General features: G+C 44.4%; 1 protein-coding gene across 2 annotated transcripts in view; it reads right to left on the reverse strand.

Annotated features, from left to right (window-relative positions):
* The window catches only part of LOC144800500 (vitamin D3 hydroxylase-associated protein-like), a 344,212-nt gene that overhangs the window by 149,076 nt on the left and 167,954 nt on the right, over window positions 1–27,182 (reverse strand). For both annotated transcript variants that reach the window (XM_078671684.1, XM_078671685.1), the window contains exons 9-10: window positions 18,452–18,549; window positions 15,845–15,944 (exon numbers count right to left, since the gene is read on the reverse strand). In XM_078671684.1, coding sequence (XP_078527810.1) covers window positions 15,845–15,944; window positions 18,452–18,549 — 198 coding nt within the window. The remainder of the gene's footprint in view (window positions 1–15,844; window positions 15,945–18,451; window positions 18,550–27,182) is intronic.

Genomic DNA, 27,182 nt, shown 5'->3' on the forward strand with positions numbered 1-27,182 from the left:
GGATTTATCATTACCACCATTACCACACTGAGTCCTTTAATCCTAGTTACATGGTTTTCCTTTCTTCGGTTATTAATTAATAAGCTCTTGCAATGTTAAGGGCTGGGGATCTGCAAAGAAAAAATGAACTGGGTAATTTCTCCAATACTAGGACCTATAAAACATCTTTTATAAGGACCCTGCTTATACCTACAGGACCCCCACCCCTGGAACACATAGGAAAGACTGAATATATTGCAGATCCTCACTCCAAAGTACTCCTAGCAAAAAAGTCGATTTTAGGAAACACTTTATTACAATGTGGGGAGTGAAATGTGCAATTTCACTAACCCCAAGGCATATAAAAAACATTTTATAAGGACTCTCCTTATAAGTACCTGACCCCCCACCCATGGGAAGCCTAGGGGAGACCCTGGGGGTACCTAATATGGCCAAACATTGTAGTTTATCAATTGTTAAGTGCCCCAAACACCAAAGTCAAATTTGAGCACAATTTGCATGTTTAAAAGCAGTCCTGCAACATGGGGCTGCATTTAAACTGACCTCGGCCTTCAGCAGAGTACACATGCAAGTGTAGAACGGCTGCTGGCCTTTAACCCACCATGCCCTATTGTATACTAGGGACTTAAAGGTAGTTCCAGCCCCCTTCCCTCATTATGTACTAGGGCCTTATAGGGGAGGTCATGCCAATCATAGGAGTACCCTAACCCAGAGTGTACCCTATTGCATGTAGGTGTTTTCACTGTATTCTAAGTGTGTCTTCAGCATTGCACTGGCTCTGGGTCTGGCTAGGCAGAGCCCAAGGTCAGTTAGAGTCATTTACCACCAGTACCAGTCAGCAAAAAAGTTGGGGGTGCCCAGGTCATCGGATGACTTTGCAACAGTGCCTCAAGCTGCTTTGCTTGTGGGTGCAGACATGGCACACTGATCTTCATGAATGGAGATTGATGTTGCCTCTAAGAGTATGCACATTAAAATTACAAATACGCGTTTAAAGAAAATTGGGAAAATCAGGCATATGTGGTTTCTAGATTTTACTACCATAGCATGTTAATTAGTTGAAAACTGCCAGGCGTCCCCCATCAGCACCCAATGCTGTCCTATGGATGGGTGCAGCCTGCATCCGCCATTTACTCATGACTGATATTCCAGCTAGGGATGGGGAAGTGATACCTGTTCATCCCACCTCCCAATTCAAGATATCCAGCCTCAGGATCTACATGGGCGCAACATCTATCATCAGGAAATTGCATAGACAATGTGAACCCTCCCAAGGAACACTGGTAGATGCCAGTGTAGGTTACAGTCCAGTAGGGTGGTGCCTTTGATGGCTGTAGGTTGTGAAACAGGATACTAGGGTGTGGCTAGGACAGAAAAAACAGCTGGAAGTTTGGTTGGCTGGGCCATCCCACACTTTGGAAGGGTTAGGAAACCCACAACATCTTGGAACTCACACAAATAGAATTTTTTTTAAAGGGAGCAGTACAGAGACAGCTGTACTCGCAGCCAATGAAGAATTAGGGAGGATTCTAGACGGGGGCACTGCTGCCCTCATCATGTTAGATCTAAGTGCTGCATTTGATACCGTTTCTCATACCAATCTTATATAGAGGTTTAAAGAAGTTGGGATTGGGGACTTTAAATTGGCTTACAGCCTTCTTGACAGATAGAAGTTTTATGGTATGTAAGGAAGTCTTTTCTTCTGATGTTTTTTTCACTTACGTGCGGGTTGCCTCAAGGTTCTTCGTTTAGCCCCATGCTTTTCTATATCCATGTCCGCACCCTGGCAGAGATCATTTGGTCATTTTCCCTGGATTTGATATCATATGTGGATGACATGCAAAGTATTATGTGATTCAGTCCCATCCCTAATTATACTCAGCCCCTGACCCTGAAGAACCTCGGATTCTGGATTGATGACAGGCGTAATAAGGAATCTGCTTTGGCATACTTAGAACTTTGAAGAAATGTCTTAAATGGCTTTGTTCATCCACAAATAGAGTGGTGGTGCAGAGTGTGTTCTGTTCTAGGCTTGAGTATGGTGATCACCTTGTATATTTTAAGTCCTGAGTATGTTATTAAAAGACTACAGGTAGCCCACAATGCCACCACTAGAGTTTGATGCAAAATACCAAAATACCAGTCAGTGAGCCCTGCATTGGCAACCTTACTTTGGCTGCCTGTACAAAATATGATTCAATTCAAAGCTCTTTAATTAATCCATCAGATAATTTATGGTAAAAGTTCCCCAATCATTTCAAATCTGGTCTCCCATTATGTTCCAACACAAGCTCTTTAGTCACTCTTTGATGGACTTTTGAAAGTCCCTGCAATCAAAAGAGCAAGATATGGTGGTGGTTCTCTTTCTCATTGTGTCCCGAAACTGTGGATTGGCTACCCATATCCCTGAAACTGCAACAATTTGAAGTAAAGTTCAGGTAACGAAAAAATATTTGTTTTTGATAGGTCGTTTGTGCTGTCTTGGTCTAAGTCGGTGAGTTGGCGCTGGGAAACCTAGATAAGGCACCCATGAGCTCTACAAAAAACAAGTAGAATAGAATAGAATAGAAGGCAGAAATATGCGTGCTGGTGATTGGAAATGGGCAGAGCAGGGGACAAGAAGGGCAGCTGCCATGTGATGCACTGCTCCCATTTTAAACTATGGATTGCTACACACTTTCTCAAAGTTTTAAAAATAACTATGCATGGTTAGGAACTTTAGGATGCAAGATCGCGGCATGCTGCCACAATTCTCAGATTTTTCCTTAACCCCTTCGACGCTCATGACGAGCTCAGCTCGTCATGAGTTACGCCTCTCGTACGCTCATGACGAGCTGTGCTCGTCATGAACCGCGGGTTTTTTAAAAAGTCAGCGCACAGCGGCAAAATGCGCCGCACGCCTGGGGTTAAAGAGTGCATTAGAATGCTTTGTGTGACACTTTCAATCAATCCTGGCTGCTTGGACAACAGGACTCTGCATTCTGGGACTTGTTGCTATTGAAGTACCAGCATGTAAGCCCTGCTGGCTTAAAAGCCAGGACCTGCTCGAGTTCCAACCACAACACGGTGCCCCTTTGGCACTTGTACACCCAGTGAAACAAAGAAGTATATGTGGGTTGAGTTTAAAACATATAGAACATCTAATCTAGAGGCAAAGAGCCTTTTATGTTCCAGTGCAGTATAACATGAGTACCAGTCTCAAGTCTGGATCAACCCTAGTGCTTTGAGTCACTGAAGGCTTTCATTGACAGTATGTTTTTAAGACACCTTTTCACTGCAATTATGGAAGTTTAAAACACATATTCATTAAGACTCTGACCGCAATTTCCTATTGGGTTTTGTCTCAATGTTCTCCATGTTAGAATACTATTGCCTTAATATGACCTTACCTACGGTATCTAGAAATACCTTGCTGCTATTATACTGATTTTCTTTGCCTGGTCAATACATATGTCACGTCCTCAGCTGAAGAAACATAGGCAATGCCGTTTCCTATCTGCAGGTTTGAGTCTGGCCAAGCTTCCATGCTACAAGTTCATTGTATATTAGGGAGTGTGAGACAAGTGGGTGGGGGAAGGGGGTTAGATCTAAAAAAATACCCATGTACTCTCTGTCCCACCTCTTCCGTAGCCTCCTGCAGAAGTGAGATTAGTGCTTGATTATGGGAGATTTTCTTTAGAGAAACATCCGCCTGTGGTCATACCAGTCTGTTGTAAAATAGACTTTTGGAGGACGTTTTGCAGATATTCATTAAGATATGTAATCTTTACTCCGTGGACTTACTCTGGATGACACCCTGCAATCTTCACAATGCAGGTAAGTACCACACACAAAAGTTACTCCCTATGATTTTTTACCCTTAGCATGCATCCTTTACCATGCAGTACTTTACGCCACAAGTGAAGATTCAAGTAGAGGTAAAGGGGTGCACTTGGATAATGTAAGTGAAAGTGACATTAGTCTGTGTGCTTCAAGCATTTGCGCAGCAGCTTGAAGCTTGAAAAATAACACTCACAGTGTTGGCTCCTCTACTAAGGCGGAGGAGTGTCACCCACCACTTTAAAGTAGTGCAATGGAAAAAATAAAATGATAATGACAGACGTTATTATCCTTCAATTTTTAGTATTCCAGTTGCCGCCAGGTTAGGGTGGGTTGGGGCTGGGCTCCCGTGTAGTTGGAGATGAGCTACGGGTGGAAAAAAAAAAAACAGGCTCCCTTTCCCTCTCTGAGCGCCGAATCACAACACTTAAAACAATCACAATGCTGTACATCCCTGAACATTCCTGCACATAGCCCTTCCCATACCCCAGCCCTTCAGGGGCTCCCAAACCTTCAGAGGGGGCCTATACCACCCAAGTCCAATTAATATTTGTAAGACATGAAAGACTTAGGGGCCCCTCTTCACATTCTGCAAAGGGACCCTATCATGCCACTAAGGGGCACAGTAGTGGTAACAGGATATAAGGGTGATTTTAGGGTTTTAAGTGTGGGTAGAGGTAAAGGGAGGTGATTGGTGTTTTTAGTTTTAGGTTGAGGTAAAGGAATTTGTTAGGGTTCAGGGGTGGGTAGAGGTAAAGGGAGAAGATTGTTCATTTTACAGTTTAGGGGTGGGTAGAGGTAAAGGAGGTAAGGGTGAATTTAGGGTAAAGGAGTGGGTTAAGGTGAGGAAGATAAATGGCATGCTAAAAATATGGGGGATACCACCCAAAACAGACAGCCCCCATAACATTTAGGGGTACTGGAAGTTCTCCCCCCTAAAAAGAGACTAACAAAACTCTATACAAAAACACACACACATATACATATATATAACACTGACACTCACTGGATGATGTCATGAGTGACGTTATCAGTGATATCACTGACCATGTCATGAGTGATGTAATATGTGACATCATGAGCAGTGCATTGCGGGGGCATGAGTTATAGTTAGCTCAGCTAACTATAACGGCCACATTTTTCCGCTTTTGTACGAGTGAAATGTCAGCCAAACTATAACAACCCTGAAACCTGTGTTTTTTTCAGTGAATTTCTAAGGTTTTTTTAAATGCTAATCCCTAACTATAATGTCCCTGAAACCTGTGTTTTTTTCAGTGAATTTCTAAGGTTTTTTAAATGTTAATCCGTGGTGTAACGTCCCAGAAACATGTGTTTTTTTCAGTGAGTTTCTAAGGTTTTTTCAATGCTAATTTCTAACAATGCCTACCTAGGTAGGATATGTACAGAAAGAGGAAAAAAAGGCACAGGAATAAACAAGAGAAGTGCAGAAAGAGGGAAGTGAGGTGCAGAAAGGAAAGAAGAAGAAAGGTGCAGAAAGAAACAAGAAAAATACAGAAAGAGGCAACAGAAGTCCTGAAAGAGGTAGAAAAGTTAAGAAAAAAACAAGAGAAGTGCAGACAAAATCAGCAGAGGAGCAGAAAGAGTCAAGAAGGGTACAGAAAGAGGTAAAAGAACTGCAGAAAGAAGCAAAAGAGGTGCAGGCAGAGGCAAGAGGTGTGCTGAAAGAAGCAAGAGAGTTGCAGAAATAGGCAAAAGGAGTGGAGAAAGTGGCAAGAGGGGTGCAGAAAGAGGCAACAGAGATGCAGAAAGAGGCAAGAGAGGTGCACAAAGAGGGAAGAGGGGTGCAGAAAGAAGCAATAGGGGTGCAGAAAGAGGCAAGTGAAGTGTAGAAAGAGGTGAGAGAAGTACAGAAAAAGGCAAGAGATGTGCAGAAACAGGCAACAGAGATGCAGAAAGAGGGACAGGGGTACAGAGAGAGGCAGAAGAGGTGCTGAACGAAGGGTGCAGAAAGAGGCAAGAGGGTTGCAGAAATGTTCAAGAGAGGTACAGAAAGAAGCAAGAGCTGTATAGAAAGAACCAACAAAGATGCAGAACGAGGCAAGAGGGGTGTAGAAAAAGTCAAGAGGGGTGCGGAAATGTGCAAGAGAGGTGTAGAAAGAAGCAAGAGCAGTGCAGAAAGTACCAACAGAGGTGCAGAAAGAGGCAAGAGAAGTGCAGAAACAGGCCTGAGAGGTGCAGAAAAGGGGATCAGGGTGCAGAAAGAGGCAAGAGAGGTGCAGAAAGAGGCAAGAGAGTTGCAGAAAAAGGCAAAAGAGATGCATAAAAGGAGAACAGGGGTGCAGAAAGAGGCAAGAGAGGTGCAGAAAGAGGCAAGATAGTTGCAGAAACAGGCAAAAGAGGTGCAGATAAATGCAAGAGCAGTGCAGAAAGAACCAACAGAGGTGCAGAAGGAGGCAAGAGGGGTGCAGAAAGAGGCAAGAGGGGTGCAGAAATTTGCAAGAGAGGTGCAAAAAGAAGCACGAGCAGTGCAGAAACAACAGAGGTGCAGAAGGGGGAAAGGGGTGCAGAAAGAGGCAAGAAGGGCGCAGACATTTATAAGCGAGGTGCAGAAAGAAGCAAGAGCAGTGCAGAACGAACCAACAGAGGTGCAGAAACAGACAAGTGGGGTGTAGAAAGAGGCAAGAGTAGTGCAGAAAGACACAACAGAGGTACAGTAGGAGGCAACAAACCTGCAGAAAGAGGCAAGAGAGGCAAGAGAGGTGCAGAAAAGGGGAAAAGGGGTACAGAAAGAGGCAAGAGAGTTGCAGAAACATACAAAAGAGGTGCAGAAAGAAGCAAGGACTGGATGCTTGTTTCCGGTCCAGGGAAGACATGGCTTGGCAGTTCGGGCTGGACTGTTCCCATGAAGCACAGGGTCAGACTGATTTGCATATGGCCATGTCTGAACTGGGGTGGCAGAGTGAGCTAAAGAATGGTGATGGATTAAACCCAGATCAGTTGACTCGGGGTGAGTGTTTGATTTGCTCAAACGCTCCGTCCATCATCCACTTTTGTATCAGAAAGAAGCAAGAGCTGTGCAGAAAAAACCAACAGAGGTGTAGAAGGAGGCAAGAGGGGTGCAAAAAGAGGCAAGAGGGGTGCAGACATTTACAAGAAAGGTGCAGAAAGAAGCAAGAGCAGTACAGAAACAGACAAGAGAGTTGCAGAAAGAGCCAAGATAGTTGCAGAGACAGGCAAAAGAGGTGCAGAAAGAAGCAAGAGCAGTGCAAAAAGAACCAACAGCGGTGCACAAAGGGGCAAGAGGGGTGCAGAAAGAGGCACGAGAAATGCAAAAAGAACCAACAGCGGTGCAGAAAGGGGCAATAGAGGTGCAGAAAGAGGCAAGAGGAGTGCAGAAAGAGGCAAGAGTAGAGAAAGAAGGAAGAGAGGTGCACAAAGAGGAAAGAAGGGTGTAGAAAGAGGCAAGAGGGGTGCAGAAAGAAGCAAGAGAGGTGCAGAAAGAAGCAAGAGGGGTGCAGAGAGAGGAAAGAGAAGTTCAGAAGAAAGCAACAGGTGCAGGAAGAGGTAAGAAAAGTACAGAAAGAGGCAAGGGGGTTGCAGAAACAGGCAAAAGAGGTGTAGAAAGAGGGAACAGGGGTGCAGAAAGAGGCAAGAGAGGCACAGACAAAGGGAACAGGGGTGCCGAAAGAGGCAAGAGGGGTGCAGTAATTTGCAATAGAGGTGCAGACAGAAGGAAGAACAGTGCAGCAAAAACCAACAGAGATGCAGAAAGAGGCAAGAGGGGTGCAGACAGAGGCGAGAGAATTGCAGAAATAAGCAACAGAGGTGCAGAAAGAGGCAATAGAAGTACAGAAAGAAGCTAGAGGGATGCAGAAAGAGGCAAGAGAAGTACAGAAAGAAGCAAAAGATGTGCAGACAGAGACAACAGGGGGGCAGACAGTGGCAAGAGGGGTGCAGAAAGAGGCAAGAGGGGTAGAAAGAGGCAAGAGAGATGCACAAAGAGGGAAGAAGGGTACAAAAAGAGGCAAGAGGGATGCAGAAAGAAGCAAGAGAAGTGCAGAATGAAGCAACAGGGTTGCAGAAAGAGTCAAGAGAGTTGCAGAAAGAGGCAGAAAGAGGCAAGAAGAGTGAAGAAAGAAGCAACAGAGGAACATACGGAGGCAGGAGAACTGCAGAAAGAGGCAAGAGAGTTGCAGAAAGAGGCAAAAGAGGTGCAGAAAGAGGGAACCGGGGCGAGGAATGAGGCAAAAGGGGTGCAGAAAGAAGCAAGAGCAGTGCAGAAAGAACCAACAGAGGTGCAGAAACAGACTAGAAAGGCACAGAAAGAACAGGTGCAGAAAGAAGCAAGAGCAGTGCAGAAAGAACCAACAGAGATACAGAAAGAGGCAAGAGGGGTGCAGAAAGAGGCAAGAGCAGTGCAGAAAGAAGCAAGAGTGTTGCAGAAACAGGCAAGAGATGTGCAGAAAAATATAACATGGGTGCAGAAAGAGGCAAGAGTGGCACAGAAAGAGGGAAGAACGGTGTAGAAAGAGGCAAGAGAAGCACTGGAAGAAGCAACAGAGGGTCAGAAAGAGGCAACAGACCTACAGAAAGAGGCAACAGAGGTGCAAAAAGAAGCAAAAGAGGTACAGAAAGAGGCACGAGAATTGCAGAAAGATGCAACAGAGGTGCAGAAAGAGGCAAGACATGTGCAGGAAAAGGGAAGAAGGGTGTAGAAATAAGCAAGTGATTTGTAGAAAGAGGAACGGGAGATGCACAAAGAGGGAAGAAGGGTGCTAAAAGAGGCAAGAGGGGTGCAGAATGAAGCAACAGGGAGGCAAGAGAGTTGCAGAAAGAGGCAAGAGGAGTGAAGAAAGAAGCAACAGAGGAGCAGAAGGAGGCAAGAGAACTGCAGAAAGAGGCAAGAGAGTTGCAGAAACAGGCCAAAGAGGTACAGAAAGAGGGAACCGGGGTGAAGAATGAGGCAAAAGGGGTGCAGAAAGAAGCAAGAGCAGTGCAGAAAGAGCCAACAGAGGTACAGAAACAGACAAGAGGGGTGCAGAAAGAGGCTAGAGAAGTGCAGAAGAAGCAACACAGGTGCAGAAGGAGGCAACAAAACTGCAGAAAGAGGCAAGAGAGTTGCAGAAACAGGCAAGAGATGTGCAGAAAAGGGTAACAGGGGTGCAGAAAGAGGCAGGAGAGTTGCAGAAACAGTCAAAAGAGGTGCAGAAAGAAGCAAGAGCAGTGCAGAAAGAACCAACAGAGATACAGAAAGAGGCAAGAGGGGTGCAGAAAGAGGAAAGAGCAGTGCAGAAAGAAGCAAGAGTGTTGCAGAAACAGGCAAGAGATGTGCAGAAAAATATAACATGGGTGCAGAAAGAGGCAAGAGTGGCACAGAAAGAGGGAAGAACTGTGTAGAAAGAGGCAAGAGAAGCACTGAAAGAAGCAACAGAGGGTCAGAAAGAGGCAACAGACCTACAGAAAGAGGCAACAGAGGTGCAAAAAGAAGCAAAAGAGGTGCAGAAAGAGGCACGAGAATTGCAGAAAGATGCAACAGAGGTGCAGAAAGAGGCAAGGCATGTGCAGGAAAAAGGAAGAAGGGTGTAGAAATAAGCAAGAGATGTGTAGAAAGAGGCACAGGAGATGCACAAAGAGGGAAGAAGGGTGCTAAAAGAGGCAAGAGGGGTGCAGAATGAAGCAAGAGAAGTGCAGAATGAAGCAACAGGGAGGCAAGAGAGTTGCAGAAAGAGGCAAGAGGAGTGAAGAAAGAAGCAACAGAGGAGCAGAAGGAGGCAGGAGAACTGCAGAAAGAGGCAAGAGAGTTGCAGAAACAGGAAAAAGAGGTACAGAAAGAGGAAACCGGGGTGAAGAATGAGGCAAACGGGGTGCAGAAACAGACAAGAGGGGTGCAGAAAGAGGCAAGAAAAGTGCAGAAGAAGCAACAGAGGTGCAGAAGGAGGCAACAAAACTGCAGAAAGAGGCAAGAGAGTTGCAGAAACAGGCAAGAAAGGTGCAGAAAAGGGTAACAGGGGTGCAGAAAGAGGCAGGAGAGTTGCAGAAACAGGCAAAAGAGGTGCAGAAAGAAGCAAGAGCAGTGCAGAAAGAACCAACAGAGGTGCAGAAGGAGGCCAGAGGGGTCCAGAAAGAGGCAAGAGGGGTGCAGAAATTTGCAAGAGAGGTGCAAAAAGAACCATATTTATGTGCCCCGAGTATCCGCCATCTATGAAGAGGACGCCACTGATCGCCACGTTTCATGCGTATCTCCCGCCGAGTACGGCTTCCAAATATTCTATATATATATTTTATGCAAAGGGTGCGCAGATACGGGGCCGCACTCTGCTGAACAGGTTGGTTCACACCACTTTATTGTGAAACTATGCAGCTTCCCTTCTCGTCATTAAATCCCTCGGCCTGACACGTTTCGAAGCCTTTGCGCTTCTCTTCTGAGGCCTCCGCCAGGATTCACAGTTCATTGCCTTTCACACCTCCCCACTGCATGCTCTTAAATTATTTACATTGGCATCCGGTGTGCCTTTGCAGTTAATTAGTTCTAACAGTGCATGCTGGGGCATGTAGTTAATTTTGGCATATTTTGACACTCCAGTGGGTTTGATTCCTGCCGGTTTCAATTTGGGATCGATTTTTTCAGCCCTCCAGTGGGCCCCAGATGGAACCCTGCATGGTTAGAATTATTTTCCTGATATGTGGCCTCTGATGAAAAGTGAGAGGGCTTCTAAACGCGTAAGGCCGAGGGATGAAGCATCGGGATTGAAAGCTGCATGTTTCCAAATAAAAGTTTTGGAAACCGACCTGCGAGTGGTGTGCGGCCTCATATCTGAGCACTTTGGGTACATATGTCATCACGGCGGCTCCGACCATAGAGGGATCACACCGCCTGGAATCAAAGCAAAGGACCGGAGGAGAGGTAAAGATACTCTTTTGCAATGGCGCGGCAGGCAGTATAATTAAACATGCAGAGTTTTATCTGGGAGCCCACTTGTGGGCCATTTTTTTTATTTTTTTTTATTTACTGAAGTTTTGTATAGCGCTGGCTGGACCCGAGGATATCAGAGCGCTTCCCATCAAAGACACATATGCAATCAAAGAATATGGAGCACAGGCGGACATAAAGAGAGTACATCAACATCTTGAGCGGACTACGGGACAGAGAACAGGAGCGAATCATCCGGCTCTGGGTTCAAAGAGGAGGCGGCCTTTCGCAGTCCGGTGTGGGGTTCTCACTATGAACCAGAGCGCTCTAGGAAGAGGGCTTTGAGTAGCGTCTTCAACTGCGGGAAGGAGGCGGTCATTCTGATGTGGGGGGGTGGGTGGAGTTCCAGTTCCTTGGGGCATTGCCCGCAAAGGATTTATTTGCGGTTTTGTGTTTCTGAAATTTCAGAGGGATGAGTAGGAGTGTATTGGAGCTCCTGAGGTTCCTGGATTGACCGGCCCTTTTGAGTTTGGAGGCCAGGTATTCTGGTTTGCTTGTATGCAGTGCTTTATGTGTGAGGAAAGCCGTGCGGAAGTTGGCTCATTAGTCTATCGGGAGCCACTTCAGTTCCTTGAGTGCCGGGGAGATGTGCTCATATTTTTTTGTTCCTGTGACCATTCTTGCTGCTGCGTTGAGGGTGGAGGTGAGAGGTCCCAAGTGCGATTTGGCTGTTCCAGTCAGCACTGCGATGCCATAGTCAATTCTGGAGAGCACTAATGCCTGGGTGGCATGTTTCAGGTCTTTAGGGGGGACGAAAGGCTTGATTTTGTAGAGAAGTTTCAAGTTCAGGAACACACTTTTGGCGGTTTTTGAGATGTGTTTCTTCATGTCCAGTTTGGGGTCGAGCGTGAACCCTAGGGATTTAGCGGAGTCCGTTGGTGCTAGAGAGACATTGAGGGCATTTACGGCTTTGAGCCATTCCACTATTTGGGGGTTTTCATCTCTATTTGAAATGAGGAGTACTTCCGTTTTCTCTTCATTAAGTTTGAGGTGGTTAGCTGAGAGCCAGTGTTGGACCTCCATGAGTGTATCGTTTAGTCTGTGAATGTCCTCGATCGAAGTGGTTTCCAAATAGAGTTGAGTATTGTCTGCGTAGAGATGGAAGGGGATGTTGGAGTTCCTTAGAAGTGAAGTGGGGGGTTCCATGTAAATGTTGAAGAGTTGTGGGGAGAGTACTGATCCTTGAGGAACTCCTCTGCTAATGGGTAGGGGGTCTGATTCGAAGCTGTTGATCTTTATTCTTTGAGTGCGGTTGTTGAGAAAAGAGGAGAACCATTTTAAGACCGTCTTTTCGATGCCCGCTCTCTCCTGGAGGACCTTGAGTAGCAGGGTATGATCCACTGTGTCGAACGCTGCCGATAGGTCAAGGAGGATGAGGAGGCTACATTGGTTGGAGTCGAGTGACATGTGCAGATCATCTAGGACATTTAGGATTGCGGTTTCAGGGCTGCAGCCCTTTCTGAATCCTGACTGGTGTGGGTCAAGCAGATTGGTGTTTTCTAGATGTTGGGTTAATTGTGAGAGCACACATCTTTCCAGAATTTTGGATAGGAGCGGAAGGTTCGAGACTGGTCTGAAGTTGTTCATGTCCATGTGGTCAAGGCCCGTTTTTTTTAGAAGTGGCGTGACTTGTCCTATTTTCAGGCAGTCCGGAATGGAGCCCTCGCTCATGGAGCTGTTGATGATTTTACCCCATATTGGAGCTAGAGTGAGCTTCATCTCTTTGGTGAGTCTCGAGGGCAGTTGATCGAGGGAGTGCTAAGAGGGTTTAGCGGAGGCGATAAGATTGCTTATCATTTCATCCTGGACTGGCCGGAAGGATGACCAACGGATGGCCGGGGTTACTGTGGGGTTGAGGTTAGTTGCAGGACTCCAGGTTTCTGAGCGGGAGGCGGGCTCCGGCTGAATGAACGGTCAATTTTAGCGATTTTTTCATTGAAAAAGCTTGCAAAGTTGTCGCAATGTGTTTTGGACGCCGCCGGGTTATCTGCCGCTGGCATGGAGGTTTGGTTCTTAATGATGTTGAAGAGTTCTTTGGGGCGATTTTTGGCATTGTCTAACGCGGAACAGAAGAAGGATGACTTTTTGCTCTTGATATGAATGTAATAGTTTTTGCATGCTGCCTTGAGTTGGTCCCGATGGAGGGAGGTGGGGTTGTTCCTCCATGTTCTTTCCAGGGATCGGAGGTGTCTTCTTTCCTCATTAATGTCAGTAGAGAACCACGTCCTTGAGGGAGTGCTTCTAGGTTTTTTTAGCTTCAGAGGTGCCAGTTGATCCAGGGTGAGCTCCAGGTTGGCATAATAGAGCGAGGTGAGTTCTGAGGTTGAGAGGGACTCCGTCGTGTTTGGGAGAAGTGAGCTGAGTCCTTCTTCTAGCTTGTCTCGGGGGACTCTGGATGTGTTCCTGACCCACTTAGGGGAAGCTTGAGTGGGTGGGAGGGATAGGGCAGGCTGGTTGATACGAAAGAGAATGATCGCATCCCGAATGGACATGCAGGAAACAAACCCACTGGAGGGTATAAAATGCAAAGATTTACTACATTTCCCAGCAGACACTGTATTGAACTTAGTCATGGAGGCACACCTGAGGCCAATCAAAATTTTAATAAATATCGATGGAAATGTGGCCGCAATAAACTGTTTTCCTGTTTTCAAGGGATGAAGCATTGGGATTGAAAGCTGCATGTGTCTAAATAAAAGTTTTGGAAACCGACCTGCGAGTGGTGTGCAGCCTCATATCTGATCACTTTCGGTACATATATACATAAATATAAATATATATATATATATATATATATATATATATATATATATATATATATATATATATATATATGTATATGTATATATATATATATATATATATATATATATATATGTATACATATATGTATATATATATATATATAGTCCAAATCCCCCTCACCAAGATGAAGAAGAAAGAGCCACACACAGGTAACCTGGTCCAGCACACTTTATTGCAAAGCTTTCTGGCATGACGCGTTTCGTAATTAAACTTTTTCAAATGCCTTCAGTCTTTGAATGCTCGCCAATGTCCACCTATTATAAATCAAATGTCATGCTGCGATTGGCTTACTGACACCTGACAGGTGTTAGGGAGTGTCCCAAAACTCGTTAATCCGGGTCCCAGGAACGGCAGTCACACAGCGTAAGTACTACCCCAGTGGGCGGTCACTGCCTACAACTCCCTCCATGCACCTGGGTTTCCTTTTGGAAAAAGCGGCTGGCCTGGACCTTCACCCTCCCACACAGCATAGTTGCAGACTCGGAACATTCCAACAGTATATATGTATATATATTCAAAAGCACATAAACATATGTTTTTGTATATATGTATAGGATCTTGGAATTAAAGTAAAGTAAAGTAAAGTCCTCATTTGTAAAGCGCACAATCACCCGTAAGGGTCTCTAGGCGCTGGGGGCCGTCGGGAAGATTAAGCGAGCTATTGCCCAGAGTCACATGGTGCTGGGCTAACCTGCCGCCGGAGCCGGGGATCGAACCGTGGTCCCCAGATTCCAGCGTCAGTCGCCCTGGCCGCGGCGCCACACCTCTTCCCTTACTGAATAGGTGTGTTGTAAGTGGTATTGGTATGTCCATTGTTTTGAAAATGTTACTTTCTATTTTTGAGTTTGTGTATCAAAGGTTATATTAGGGTGAGAGTGGGTCTGCCACTCTATCACAAGGATGATGTCATGAGTGATGTCATGAGTGATGTCATTTGAGATTTCATCAGTGATGTCAAGTCATGAGGGATGTCACTGACCACGTCATGAGTGATGTAATATGTGATGTCATCAGCAGTGCATTGTGGGCGCGCAAATTATAGTTAGCTTAACTAACTATAACGGGGGAATTTCAATGATTTTGAATGAGTAAAATGACCAACTAACTATAACGCCCCTGAGACCTATGGTTTTTTCAGTGAATATAAATATATGTATACCATCATCAAATCTTTCATGTTGAAAACGTGCAATCTGAGGTTGCAATAATAGTGCAATAATGTATTAAAGAGGAGCCAAAGTCCTTACATGTTTCGGCCATACGGCTGTGCTCAAGGGTAGAGAGTAAACAACAGACTTCTTATTAAGCAAGTACAATAAGAAACACAAGTGACTGTCAACAAAACCTCACACCACATTATACTTCAGGGCAGATGATGTTATATGTAGACTTCCGTCAGACTGTTCTCCCTCTGTTTGTCAGAGGATTATTTCAATGGCTGAGTCAGATTATGCTTCAACTCTGATATACTTAAGGTCCACCCACCTGTAAATCAGGGAGCAGGCCGATGGCTTGGCAAAGAGTGTACTCCATTGATGTAGTGATGGAATAACCTCTACGCCAAACTCTAAATTAGGCCCTTAATACCTGCTTTTGTTTTGCTATAGAACAAACTGTCTCTGTTGTAGTAATTGCTGAGCTAAAGCTTTCTTGAACTGAAGAAATAATAATTGGATCTGAAAGTGAAGTTTGCTCATTTATTCTTTAGGTTCAGGGATAGTCCATTGTGGCATCTCAGACCAACACTTAAATTGAACTTCAGGGAGTTTAGGTAATTATCTCAATGTGATGCATTTTTTTTGGTAACAAGATATGGAGGACTATATAGGTCAGGACATTGTTAATATATGAAGTTGAATGTAAGAAAAGCTCTTATATCCTGATGTAAGGATTGCATTCTCAAAAGTTAACAAATATATATATTTTTTTTAAAACACTTAAATTGTACTTGCTGAACTACCTGAATCATTAGCTGCATAAATGTTTGGGCAGTGGCCATAATCAAAGGTATTTCAGTTGCCAGTGCTGAAATTACTGATATGTTAACCTCTGTCAATATTGTTTGCCATAGAGTGATGGCATTGTGACTATTGAAGCATTTCACAGTTAAAGGTGAACACATTATGATGTGGCTAATCGATTTATGAATTGTTTTTGACCTATATCCAACCTAACATGCAATCTGCTCTGGATCATTTTAGAAGCAGTATCATTCAAAGTCAATTTAAAGTTACTTACTAGTCAAAAATCTCACCTCATGTTTATATTTAAACAAATCTAATATCTTACCAATGGTCTTAGGATGAAAGACAAGATCTTCTTTGTCCATCTTGGAAGCCTGTACACAGAGATCTGTGATTTCAAGTTTGTATCAATAATATCTCCTTCACTGCAAGAAACAGTAGGAATGGAAAACCATTATAAACATGCATTGTCTGACAGGCTTGACAGCCATACACTCATCACTAAACCTGAAATCTGTCAAGTTATTAGTGAAATGATTAATTATCATCATCATCAAAGTACGCTGTTCGGAAACCAACAAAGCATACATACAAGAAAAAAGACCAATATATCACATTTAAAAATAATCATATGGATAACATTTAAAAGACATGACTCACACTCATGCATACAGAGCAGATCAATGAATCCAGTGTGTTACATTGCAAATCAGTCCCGCCATTAAGAAGTCATTGAATGCATTGTTATCTATGTGCAATACGTTTAGATAGCACTTGATAAAATGCCAGAAAGCACTGTATTGACATGAAAAAAATAGGTGGCACAATACAAATCATATCTTATCTAGATCAATAATAGTCACCTTAAATCCAACAACTTGTCAAGGTCGGATGTGAAATAACTATGGCAGGAACGTTTTGAAACTTACTCTACTGAAGTTACCTGAAGCAGCTTTGTAGCAGCCTCTTCTGATTAGTCAGCCGTTGACAGCCAGAGCCAGGCTGCTCCCTGAGTAGGTTTGAGGAGGTGTGGGGTTGCAACATTATAGCCAATTGGTGGGAGGAGAGCTCTTTCCTGGAGTAGCCAGTGAGAGGAAGGGGGCTGAGTGGATAAGCTGGACTTCAGAGGCAGGAGACCCTATGAAAACAGATGTCACAGGAACCAGACTACCCCCACTTCCTTGATCCCTAGCCAGAAGGGAGCGCCCGCCCAATTATATTAGGAGAGGGGTTATAAAGGGTTGGTAATCAGTTATTAGTACACATACATGCACACCAAGTAGAGATACTCCTCAATTTGATTTTTGAGAAAATGTTGCATTCTGGGCTAGAGGTTTGCTACACTTCACTGGAAGTCGTCATACTAGAGGGGGTAGCTTAATTCCTATTGGTTAGGGTGCCCCCTCCTCTAGCCTACAAAAAAAGGAGAAATTACACAGCCTGGAAAGGAAGAAGAGAAGAAGGCTGCCCTGCTGGACCCCTGGGTAGACTGCACCTGCTGCACAAGGCTCCACAAAGAAAGGGCTTTGCTTGACTCCAAAAGGAAAGGAGTGAACTCCCTGGGAAGCAATAGGTACCAAAGAACTGAAGAAGTCACCTGCACCACCAAAGAGATGATACCCCAGCTGACCGACTGTAACTGGATTTGTCCTGGATAGCACAAGTGCATTCTGTGAGATTGACTCCTAGCCCCCAGGTTGTAAACTAGAGCCTCTGAACCCTTGGCCGGTTTAAGAGGACATTTATTGCCCCAAAGGAACCAAAAAACAGCAAGATTTATAACCTAAAAACTTTCTGCAAAGCTTTTCAGAAAGCCTGACTTCAAAAGTGAAGCTGCTGACTGCGATTTGCCACTTGGACTGATCACACAGGTTTGTCCCTCTGAAAAGCCCCACAGAGCCAGAAAAGTCCAAAGGTAAAAGAGAAGACCAGGACCTACCTGGAGAATCTATCCGCTGTTGATGCCGCCTCCCATGGCCATGACCACCAACTACGTACATTGCTTGGTTTTCCTCGCCGTCGACATCAAGGACCTGACTCCCGCCTTTTCACCAAGCCACTGAGCTGAAGCAGGCCACTGTTGTCTACTCGAACGACAGAGATCTAACCAGCTCAAGGACCCGCCGATGAGACTAAAGAAAAACTCTAAATCCGAAGGTAAAACTTTGACCAGGACCTAGCCCGTAACTCAGCTGGCCCACAGTCCATTGCAATTGGCTGAAACTTGGACTTTATCCCTCTAGCACCACATAGTGGTTGCAAGTTGCTTTATAGGCTCTTGGGTGTTATAAAGTACATTGTTTTAATGTAATCTTTGGAAATGGAATTTCTCTGGTTCCCTACATTGGGTTATTGTCATTTTAATTTCATTTTAATATTTCCTATTTTTATAAATTATTGCTGAATTTTTATTGTATTGAGTCTTTTACCTATTTACTGTTTTGGTGGTATTAAATGCTTTACACATGCCTATCTCCTAAGTTAAGATGACTGCTCATTTGTCAAGCTACCAAGGCTTCATTTACTGAGACTTGACTGGATCTTTGAGTGTTTGTTGCATTACTACTTAGTGAGGGTAAATACCCCCACCTACTAGTAACCCACTTTCCTCCATATAGCCAAAGGAAGCTGTGTCCACCACCACATTTACTTCTACATGACTTCTTCCTAATACAACTGAAACCTAAAAGGACCCAGAGAAACCAGGCATAGTTATTCTGGATTCTAAAAATAGGATTCATCAAACCTGAATGCAATGACAGACACTAGATTCAGACCTGCAATCTGTAGTTCAAGATGTGTTCATTATCCACTGATAACTATGGCCATGTTCACAATGTGCCATAACAGTTGTTGGTTTTCACAAACAAACAAAGAAGAACATAGTGATCCTGTTAAAAGATAACTCAGATTCATGGAGTAAGACACTTACAATGCATCCAGTAAAGTAGAGGCACCATCTGCAAATATCCCCTTTACGAAAAGTTCACTTGCCATGTAGTCAACTCGAGGAGGCGTAAACTGTATGAGCTGAAAGAGAGGATGGGTTACTTAAAGCAGGAATAATAGAATAATAACATTAATACTAGTAAAACTCTCATCGCTATTAAACAGAATAAATACTACTGTCATTATATTAATTATGATAAATCTCACTATAGAAAAACACTATCAGTATTGATAATACTCATAATATTACCATTAATATTAGTATTATAATTAATAGCACATAATGATAATAACTGATAGTAATGATGAGATCATTTTTTTTTTACTTTAGTGAATTTTGCCCGTAATACAAAACATAAAGCCATATCCTGTAGTAGAGCAGTAATAAATGTACGAATCAGGTATATTACAGAAGTAACATCCCCAGGAGATACGAGATATTGAGGGTTACTTGGCATCAAAACATAAAATAATACTCATCACTCCACCCTCCCCGTTTGGACTGACCGGAGGAGGCTCTCCGTCTTGCATGGAAAGCGTCAAAGTAGGCTAAGCAATACCCCCCACATCACACAATTGAGTCGAGCACATTAGTCATCTTACTTGAAACAACCCCGCTGAGGCAGCAAAACCCCCTGTCTCAGCGTAGGTTTTATACAATACCCATACGTTTTTAGGTCGATTCCGTGGCAGTAATAAGTCACTGAAGTTTACGGTTTGTGTGCTGCAATATAGCATATCACACGACCATTGCGATCTCGTGGGGGTCGGAGTCGGAGTCGGAGTCAGCACATTGCCACCCTGCGTTTGGCTAACAGAAGGCCTATATCTACCAATCTTCTAACCCCCTTAGGTAACGATTTGGAGAATCCCAACAGCGCAAGCGCCTGGTCTGGAGGAATAGTGGATTCCACTATTCTACTTATTTTTTGGAATATTGTGGTCCAAAACTATGCAATCCCCGGACATATCCAAGCTAATTGTATGAAGTCTGCTCTCTGTCACCACACCTATCACATTCTATCCCATCTCTCAGTCCATATCTACAGAGCCTTTCCGGGGTGTAGTAAACTCTATGTAGGAACTTAAATGAATGAGTCTGTGTCTACCGTTTAAACATATGCGCTTTGTGCTCACGCAACAATAGGCCCACTTTGCATCGTCAATCTCCCTGCCCAGATCTCTCTGCCACTCTAAACGGGCTTTGGAGTAATGGTTCTCCCTGTAGTCAATGGAAAGCTTATATAACAGTGAAATCATCCGATGTGGGGAATCAGCTTTAATAATGTAGGATAACGCTGGTGAATCAGGAGGTTCTGCCAAGTCCCCGTCCAGTATGGGCAGTAAAGCCTGATGTTTTCTGTGGTGCTGAAATTTAGTGAGATAAGTATCAGCCATATCTTCCGAAACCAACACCTCCCATCGCTTTGCAGTTCCCCCATGAAAAAGTCCCCAACAGAGTGAACTCCTATAGCCTTAAGTCCCCTAATAACCCCCTTTTCCCTGAAAGGGGGAAGCCAAAGGCACCATTCCAAGAGTGCATGAGGGGAGTATAATATAACCCTGCCTGCAATTTCAGGAAATGGTGCCAAGCATGTGTTGTTGCATTTACAGAATCCAGTATCCCTGTCTTGCGATCTGGTTGTGAGAAAATCAAAGCAGGCAAAGGCTGGGGAGAGGCCGCCACTCTCTCTATGTGAATATGTGGTGTATCAGGTGAGCCGTGCATCCAATAATAGGCATGGGCACGCTGGGCAATACGATAATAAAGCTCCATATCTGGCGCTGCCAGCCCGTCCTTATGGTATAGCACTATGAGTACTTCCCATCGTACCCGCGCCTGTTTAACTGCCCAAGCTAACTTGATCAGCAGGGAATTAAGGTGATGGAAAAAAAGCTAGGGAAAACCAGAGGTATGTTGTGGAACAGAAACAACGTTGTCTTCCAATTTATCAAATGCTACTCCATAATTTTCTTTAAACACCACGTCGGACTACGTATGGATTTTAATCCCAAGATATCGCACTGTGTCCAATGTTCACTGTAGTGGATAGTCGGGTTCAAACGGAACAGTGGCAGGCGTCAGGGAGAATATCACAGATTTTGACCAATTAACCCTAAGCCCGACAATGCTCCAAAGTGCCCCACCTCTCGCAGCACAGAAGAGAGATGACTTTCTGGGTCGCGGACATATAGTAAGGTGTCATCTGCATATGCAGAGACAATCAGCTCATAATTGGGAAATCAGATACCTTTAAATCTGTGATATTCGTGAAGTGCGCCCGCCAAGGGTTCAGCGATCAATGCGTAGAGTATAGGAGATAAAGGACAACCCTGACACATGCCTCTGGTGATCCGAATAGGGTCCGTCACCAGGTTACCAACTTTTATTCTAGCCCTGGGCGCATTATATAAAATTCCTACAAGTTGTAAAAAGACAGACCCCACCCCCATCTGCTGTGGAACCTGTCTCATAAACGGCCACTCCACAGAGTCAAAAGCTTTTTCCATATCAAGGAAAACAGCCACTGCCTGTATATCAGGCTTAGTATGTTGTATTGCCCCAAACACTGTCCGCAAATTATTGGTTAAGTTTCTACTCGGGACAAAACCAGCTTGTTCCAGTGCTACCAATAGCGGAACAAGTGGGACCAGATGCGTGGCTAAGATCTTTACAGATATATTGGTATCTACATTAAGCAAAGAAAGTGGGCGATATGAGGGGCACTCCGTTACTGGCCTGCCAGGTTTCAAAATAGCCACAATTATTGCCATGTTCATGGATGGCAGCATAGTACCCGTAACGCAGATATCATCAAAAAGTGTAGCAAAATGTGGGAGCAGCAAATCCAGAAACGCCTTATAAAAGGCTACCGTCGGGCCATCGATGCCCGGGGCGCTACATGACTTCCTACTCGATAGTGCAAGAAGAATTTCTTCTTTTTCCACAGGCCTCATAAGAAATTCACGGTGTGTTATCAGTTAACCATGGGAGCTTGATGTACGATAAGTATTCTAAAATTTCCGACTGAGCTGTCGCATCGAGTCGAATAGAGCTCTGAGTAGTATCTACGGAACCTCCTGCCTATTTCTTTTCTGTCTACGAGGGCTTACCCCTCTTCCAATGTTATCTCTGTGACTATTGTCTTCTCCCACCTCTTTCTAAGAAGCTGTGCGCACACAGACCCCGGTCTTTCCCCTTCACCATAAGTGCGCACAGTGGCGTAATTGGCCAGATGCTTGACTTCAGCATCAGCCGTGTCGTAATATTCGGCCAACTGCATTTTAAACTCGGAAACTAGGTAATCGTCAGTGCCTGCCTGGAGACGGCTTAAGTGAGCTCTCCAAGTCTGCTTGCCTTTTACGGATCAATCTCAGCACCCCAGAGTGCTTGGTCATTGTAATGCTACTGATGTATGCCTTAAACATTTCCCAAATTACCTGAAAGCTATCCACTGAACCTATATTGGTAGTAAAGAAGGTTTATATTGCCTCCGACAACTCTTCCTTAAACCCCGCGTCCAGTAGCGAAAAGGGTGGGAATCTCCACGTGAAGGGGGGGTATAGATTTCTGTGGGGCGTCGAGCACTAACAGCAGTGAGGTATGATCCGACAGCGTGCAAGGGTGTACCACACAGTGCCGAACCTGATCGTAGAGTTGACAAGCAGCAAACCAGTAATCTATTTGTGTGTGGAATTTATGGTATGCAGAGTAATGTGTGTAGCCCCATCTTGTCAGGGAACCTATTACGCCACACGTCGCACAGGTCTAGCTGCACTAATATATCTGCAACTGTTTGCGCTGATGATGTAGGTAGTCTGTCAGGCCCCCCATCTATCTTTCTGTGGATTTAGCACCATATTCAAATCTCCACCCCAAAGCTGTTCTCCCCCACCGCACCTGCTGACCAACTCAAATAAGGAAGTGTAAAAAGTAGGGTTGTCGTAGGACGGGCCTTAGACATTTACTAGCAGGAGCTCTACTCCCTTACCCCTACACATAGTTATCACGCATCGCCTCTCCGGGTCATTGTAAAGTGGTACCAGAGCATTACATCTGCAGATAGACTCATCTCCTTCCAGTCGCTAGCCTCCACATAGTCCTAGTCTATCTTACAGTGACGTATAGTGACAATAGTATGCCAATTAGTGAGCAATGTGGTGCTGCAGCGTTAACCCACAGTGTTCACACTTGGTAAAACATTTTACTACTACTATGCCCCCATTACTCTTCTCATAGTTCCCAGCAAGTTCGCCCCTGAAAAATTCCTCTTATCTGTAAATTGTGTGGTCCCTCATTCAGTCCTGTTCTTCCATTTCATCAGCCTCCACGAGGCTTCGTTCTGGGCTACTCTGCGTCTCCTTAGTCCATTCCTTTAAAGCCTTCTGTAGTGATTTTGGGACCGTAAAGGTGCGAGAATGTCCCTGACGGTTCACACATAGCCTCGCTGGGTACAACTTGGCATAGTCCAATTGAAGATCCCTTAGTTGTCGCTTCAGGGGGCAAACTGCTTTCGGGCCTCTTGCACCCGAATCGTGAAGTCTGGGTACAGAGAGATGGTCAAGCCCTCATACTGCAGCGTTTGATTCTCTCTGGCAGCTTGTAACGCCGCATCCCTGTCTCTATAGTTGAGTAATTTCGCTCTTATCAGTCTAGGAGGGGCTCCAAGGACAGGGCGAGGACCCAGATTGCGATGCACCCTTTTGACCACAAAGATAGGGGTAAAAGTCTCGGCGTCAAGAAGCCTGACTGGCAGTTTTTCAATAAATCTCTCCCTATTGCCTGTCGAGGTCTACTCCGGAAGGCCCATAATACGCAAGTTGTTTCTGCCGGACAGCGCTTCCAAGTCTTCTTCTTTGTCCTGAAAGGGTCTGTAGCGCCCTTCCCACCTGCTTATGCGCGTGTCCAACTCCGTCTGCGCCTCTTCGACCTCCGCAATTGGGTGCTCTGACATGTCCAGCCTCTCCGCGTGCTTGTCGAGTCTTTCAGATATTCTGTCCATTTTATAGGAGAAAGAGTCGATTTTGGTCCACAGAGTTGACAGACTACTGTGAAGGCCCTTTTCCATCGCCATCAGCATAGATCGGATATACCCCTCTGCCTCCTCTTGAGAAGGGTCTGACATCCTCGGCAGTGACGTCTTCACCCTTAGACTTTTTTTGTTCAAAAGTGAGCTTGGGCTGTGACCTGTCCACCCTGCCCATCTCGAGGCCGACTCCAGACACTCGGCTTCAGTTAAGCCAATCTTCCAAGATGAAGCGCGAATGAGGTGAGGACCCCTCGGAGGGGACCTCGAGCAATCGGCACAAATCTGTTTTCGCTTTGAATGATGGTACTCCAGCAGCCAAGTCTGCCGGGACCAGGTCAGACCCCAGCACCAACTTTCCAAGGCACTGCAAGTGGAGAATCCCAAATAGTCCCTCCGCTGGGGCCAGTACACTGTGTCACACCACCTCAGTGGGTTTCACCAAGTGCTCTGCCTTACTCACAGGGTCACCCCACAGACCTTTGCTGGCTGCAATCACTAGAAAGGTCTGCACCACCACAGGTCCCAAGTCCGCTTGACTATGGGGCCAGTCACCACCGAGCGCAGAGTTTGGCCGCGCAACCAAAAGGGAGTAGCACGTTCCCACCAGGAGGGGCAACTTAATTGGTGTGTATTCAGGGCTGAAAGAAAGTTTGACTGTGAATACGAGGGCCAGTGTGCCTGCCGGCGATTTAGCTCTAAATACCAGTTGTCTCAAGCTTCAGCTGCTGCACCCAACACCATACTGCAAGTCCCAGTGTCACCTCGGGAGTCGCTCACAATGCTTCCAAGGGCCGCTGCTCAGTTCCCTCTGCGTCTACAGTTGAGGATTGGTGTTACAGGGTAAAATATACTCTCCAGATGTAGGATTATGTAGAATATTGCGATGGCCACGCGGAGCTATTGAATTAGGCGGCCATCGCTGTTGCGAGCAAGCTCCGCCCCCCTAATGATAAGCTAATTATTAATACTGCTACTTTAAGAGTAATACTCCAATTACTTCCAGTACTACTACCACAACTAATATTAATAATATTAATTATATTATTAATAATAATAATAATGAGTTGAGTAATAGTAACACAAATTAATAATACAAATAATAATAAAAACTCAGTTGGATATCCAAACTTTGAAGCGTCTTTATATGTTTACGCTTCTACATGCTTGTCAAGTTTGAACACCTTTAGAACTAATACATAGTAGAGGTTACAAGCAAATTGGATGGAGTCATCAAGAATCCCTCCATAGGAGATGGAAACAATGTCAAACCTTTGGTTGCACCTGGATTCCTTAAGTTGTATGGAAGACCACTACTGCCCAATCCTACAGAGGAGAAAGAGAAGTTTGGGTGTGGCAACTATGAAAAAGGAGTTTAGGTAAGAAGCCATGTGCCAGGAAAGATGACACAAAAGATTTTGATCTTGCTGCGGAACTCTTGATGGATGATGAAGATCATGTGTCACCAGACAGGAATACCGAAGCCAGAGACTACATAAACAAGTCAGTGTTTGGACCTCGCCACCAGGTACAGCCAGGTGTCTTGTCCGCTACTACCGCAGTCCTCACGGCAGTGACTGGCCTAAAGTGAGTACTTAACCATTGCTGAGCTCACAAGGGTAAAAAGTAGTTTTCTTGTAAAAAAATAAACAATCCTTCTCTGAAGGGCCACTAAAAGAACAGTCTTCTTTTCACCATAGTTTGTATAAAACACAGTGGATGGCACATAGAGAGCCAAAGAAGCAATGATGGAAATATGGGTGACAGGAAGCTCCGATTCACACATTAGAATTTTTGTGGTGGTTAAATTCACTTTCTAATTTTTGTCATAAGGAATATAAAAAAAATTCTTTGACACACAGTATAGGACTGCTCAGTAAGTTAGCTTGTAAAGTATTTCTATCAAATCACGTAAAACTGGTCTGGCCAAAAGGAGGTCTCATGGCAATTTCTATATTTTATTTTATCTTATACACATTTATAGAGAGCATATCTACCCTTGGGCATCCCAGTGCTACAAATGCAACACAGATTGCACCTCTACGCTTAGCAGGGTTTTGTCAATATTAGTTGTCAAATAGGTGTGTTTTTGGAGATTTACAAAATACCAGTTCATTGTCCATTAGCCAAATGCTGTGAGGAAGGGAGTTGCTTATCTTGGCCACATTTTAGCTTAATGAGAGCCCTTCACTTTTCGCTCTTCGTATGATTGGAACCAATGCAAATCTAGCATTGGTGGATCTAAGGGTTCTGCTCGGGGTGTAAGGTGAGACCAGAGGTCAGAGGATGGAAGGGCCTTTGATTAGAAATGCCCTATGTGCCAGGCACAGGTCCTTGAATTTGACTCTCTGCTCAACCGAAAGCCAATTTAGGGTGGCTAGAGCCTTCCGGGCAGAATTGTGTCTGGGGATGTGGAGCAATGTTTGGGCAGTAGCATTCTGTACCAACTAGAGTGGTTTGTTTATGGTTTTTGGTGCTCTTAAGTAAAGAGAAGTATAGCAAATTTCCTTAGTCCAGTCCCATAGATCTTAGAGCAGGGTTTCCCAAACTGTGGGTTAAAACTCACTTGTGGGTCGCCAGCCAATTTCTAGTGGGGTGAAAGAGCAATAATTAAAGGTGCCGTTACATTTTGCATTTATCTTGTCGCATTTGCTGTGCTTCAAAGACAGAGGTCAAATGTCAGGCTGTGTCTTCTGAAAAATTGCGGATTATTCTTTTCACATGGAGATAGGTGTTTACTTTTCTTGACTGCAAAGTGATGAGTGTATGACAATCTGCTGGGATACAGAGAGTGTGAAAGGCTGTGGGTTGCCGATTTTTTGTTACCCACTACAAAATGTTAATACCTCTAAATTAACTGTTAGGGCGGAACACAAATATTGTAACAAGTGTTTTTTTAGTAATTCACAGCATTCTGAAAGCATGTCTGCTATTACATAAAAAATTAGATCCCGACCTGTTAAATCAAGGTGTGTCCCGAACGTTTGCCATTCTAAAAATGGGATCATAGTTCTAAAAAGTTTGGAAAGCACTGTCCTAGAGAGTTGAACATTCTGCATTACCACAGTGGCATATGTACATGCCTAATTGTACTATATATACAATTAAGCATGAAGAAATCCTTCGGCTATGAGTAAACAGGAATTCCTAAACGTTTTCCAAGAGTTGTCTTGGGAACTTCATGAAATCCAAATGTGTGTGTGTCTGTGTCCTAATGTAGTAGTATACTCACAGATGTAGATTTCCAATCTATTAAAGAACTGGGCCATGAGTTTTTAAGGCTCATACAGATACTCCAATAATTGTCCTCTGAGTCAAACTAAACGTACTATTTGACTTTGGTGCACTCAGTAGGATCTGCTCTACATGCAAACTGCACTAGAATATTACATGAATGCCATTAAAGAGGTCACTAGACACTAGCAGTGAAAGAATCCAGTTGTCACAATAGGGGTACAGTAACTCTAATTACAATGGGACACTTTGACTCAGATAGATTTTCTCAAATGCCTCTACAGTCTTCAAAACATGTTTTTGTCTTCATCTATCTCTGATTTCTTCCAGTTCTCCAACTTTCTACACTTATTTGCCCTCTCGGACATCCAGCTTAAAGCTTGTACTTCATATTTCTGATATTGCAGGCATTTACGTTCAGTTTGGAGCAATGATAATGAATGAAATTAGCAG

The sequence above is a fragment of the Lissotriton helveticus genome, chromosome 1_2 (genome assembly GCF_964261635.1).
Source record: "Lissotriton helveticus chromosome 1_2, aLisHel1.1, whole genome shotgun sequence".
Taxonomy (NCBI): Eukaryota; Metazoa; Chordata; class Amphibia; order Caudata; family Salamandridae; genus Lissotriton; species Lissotriton helveticus.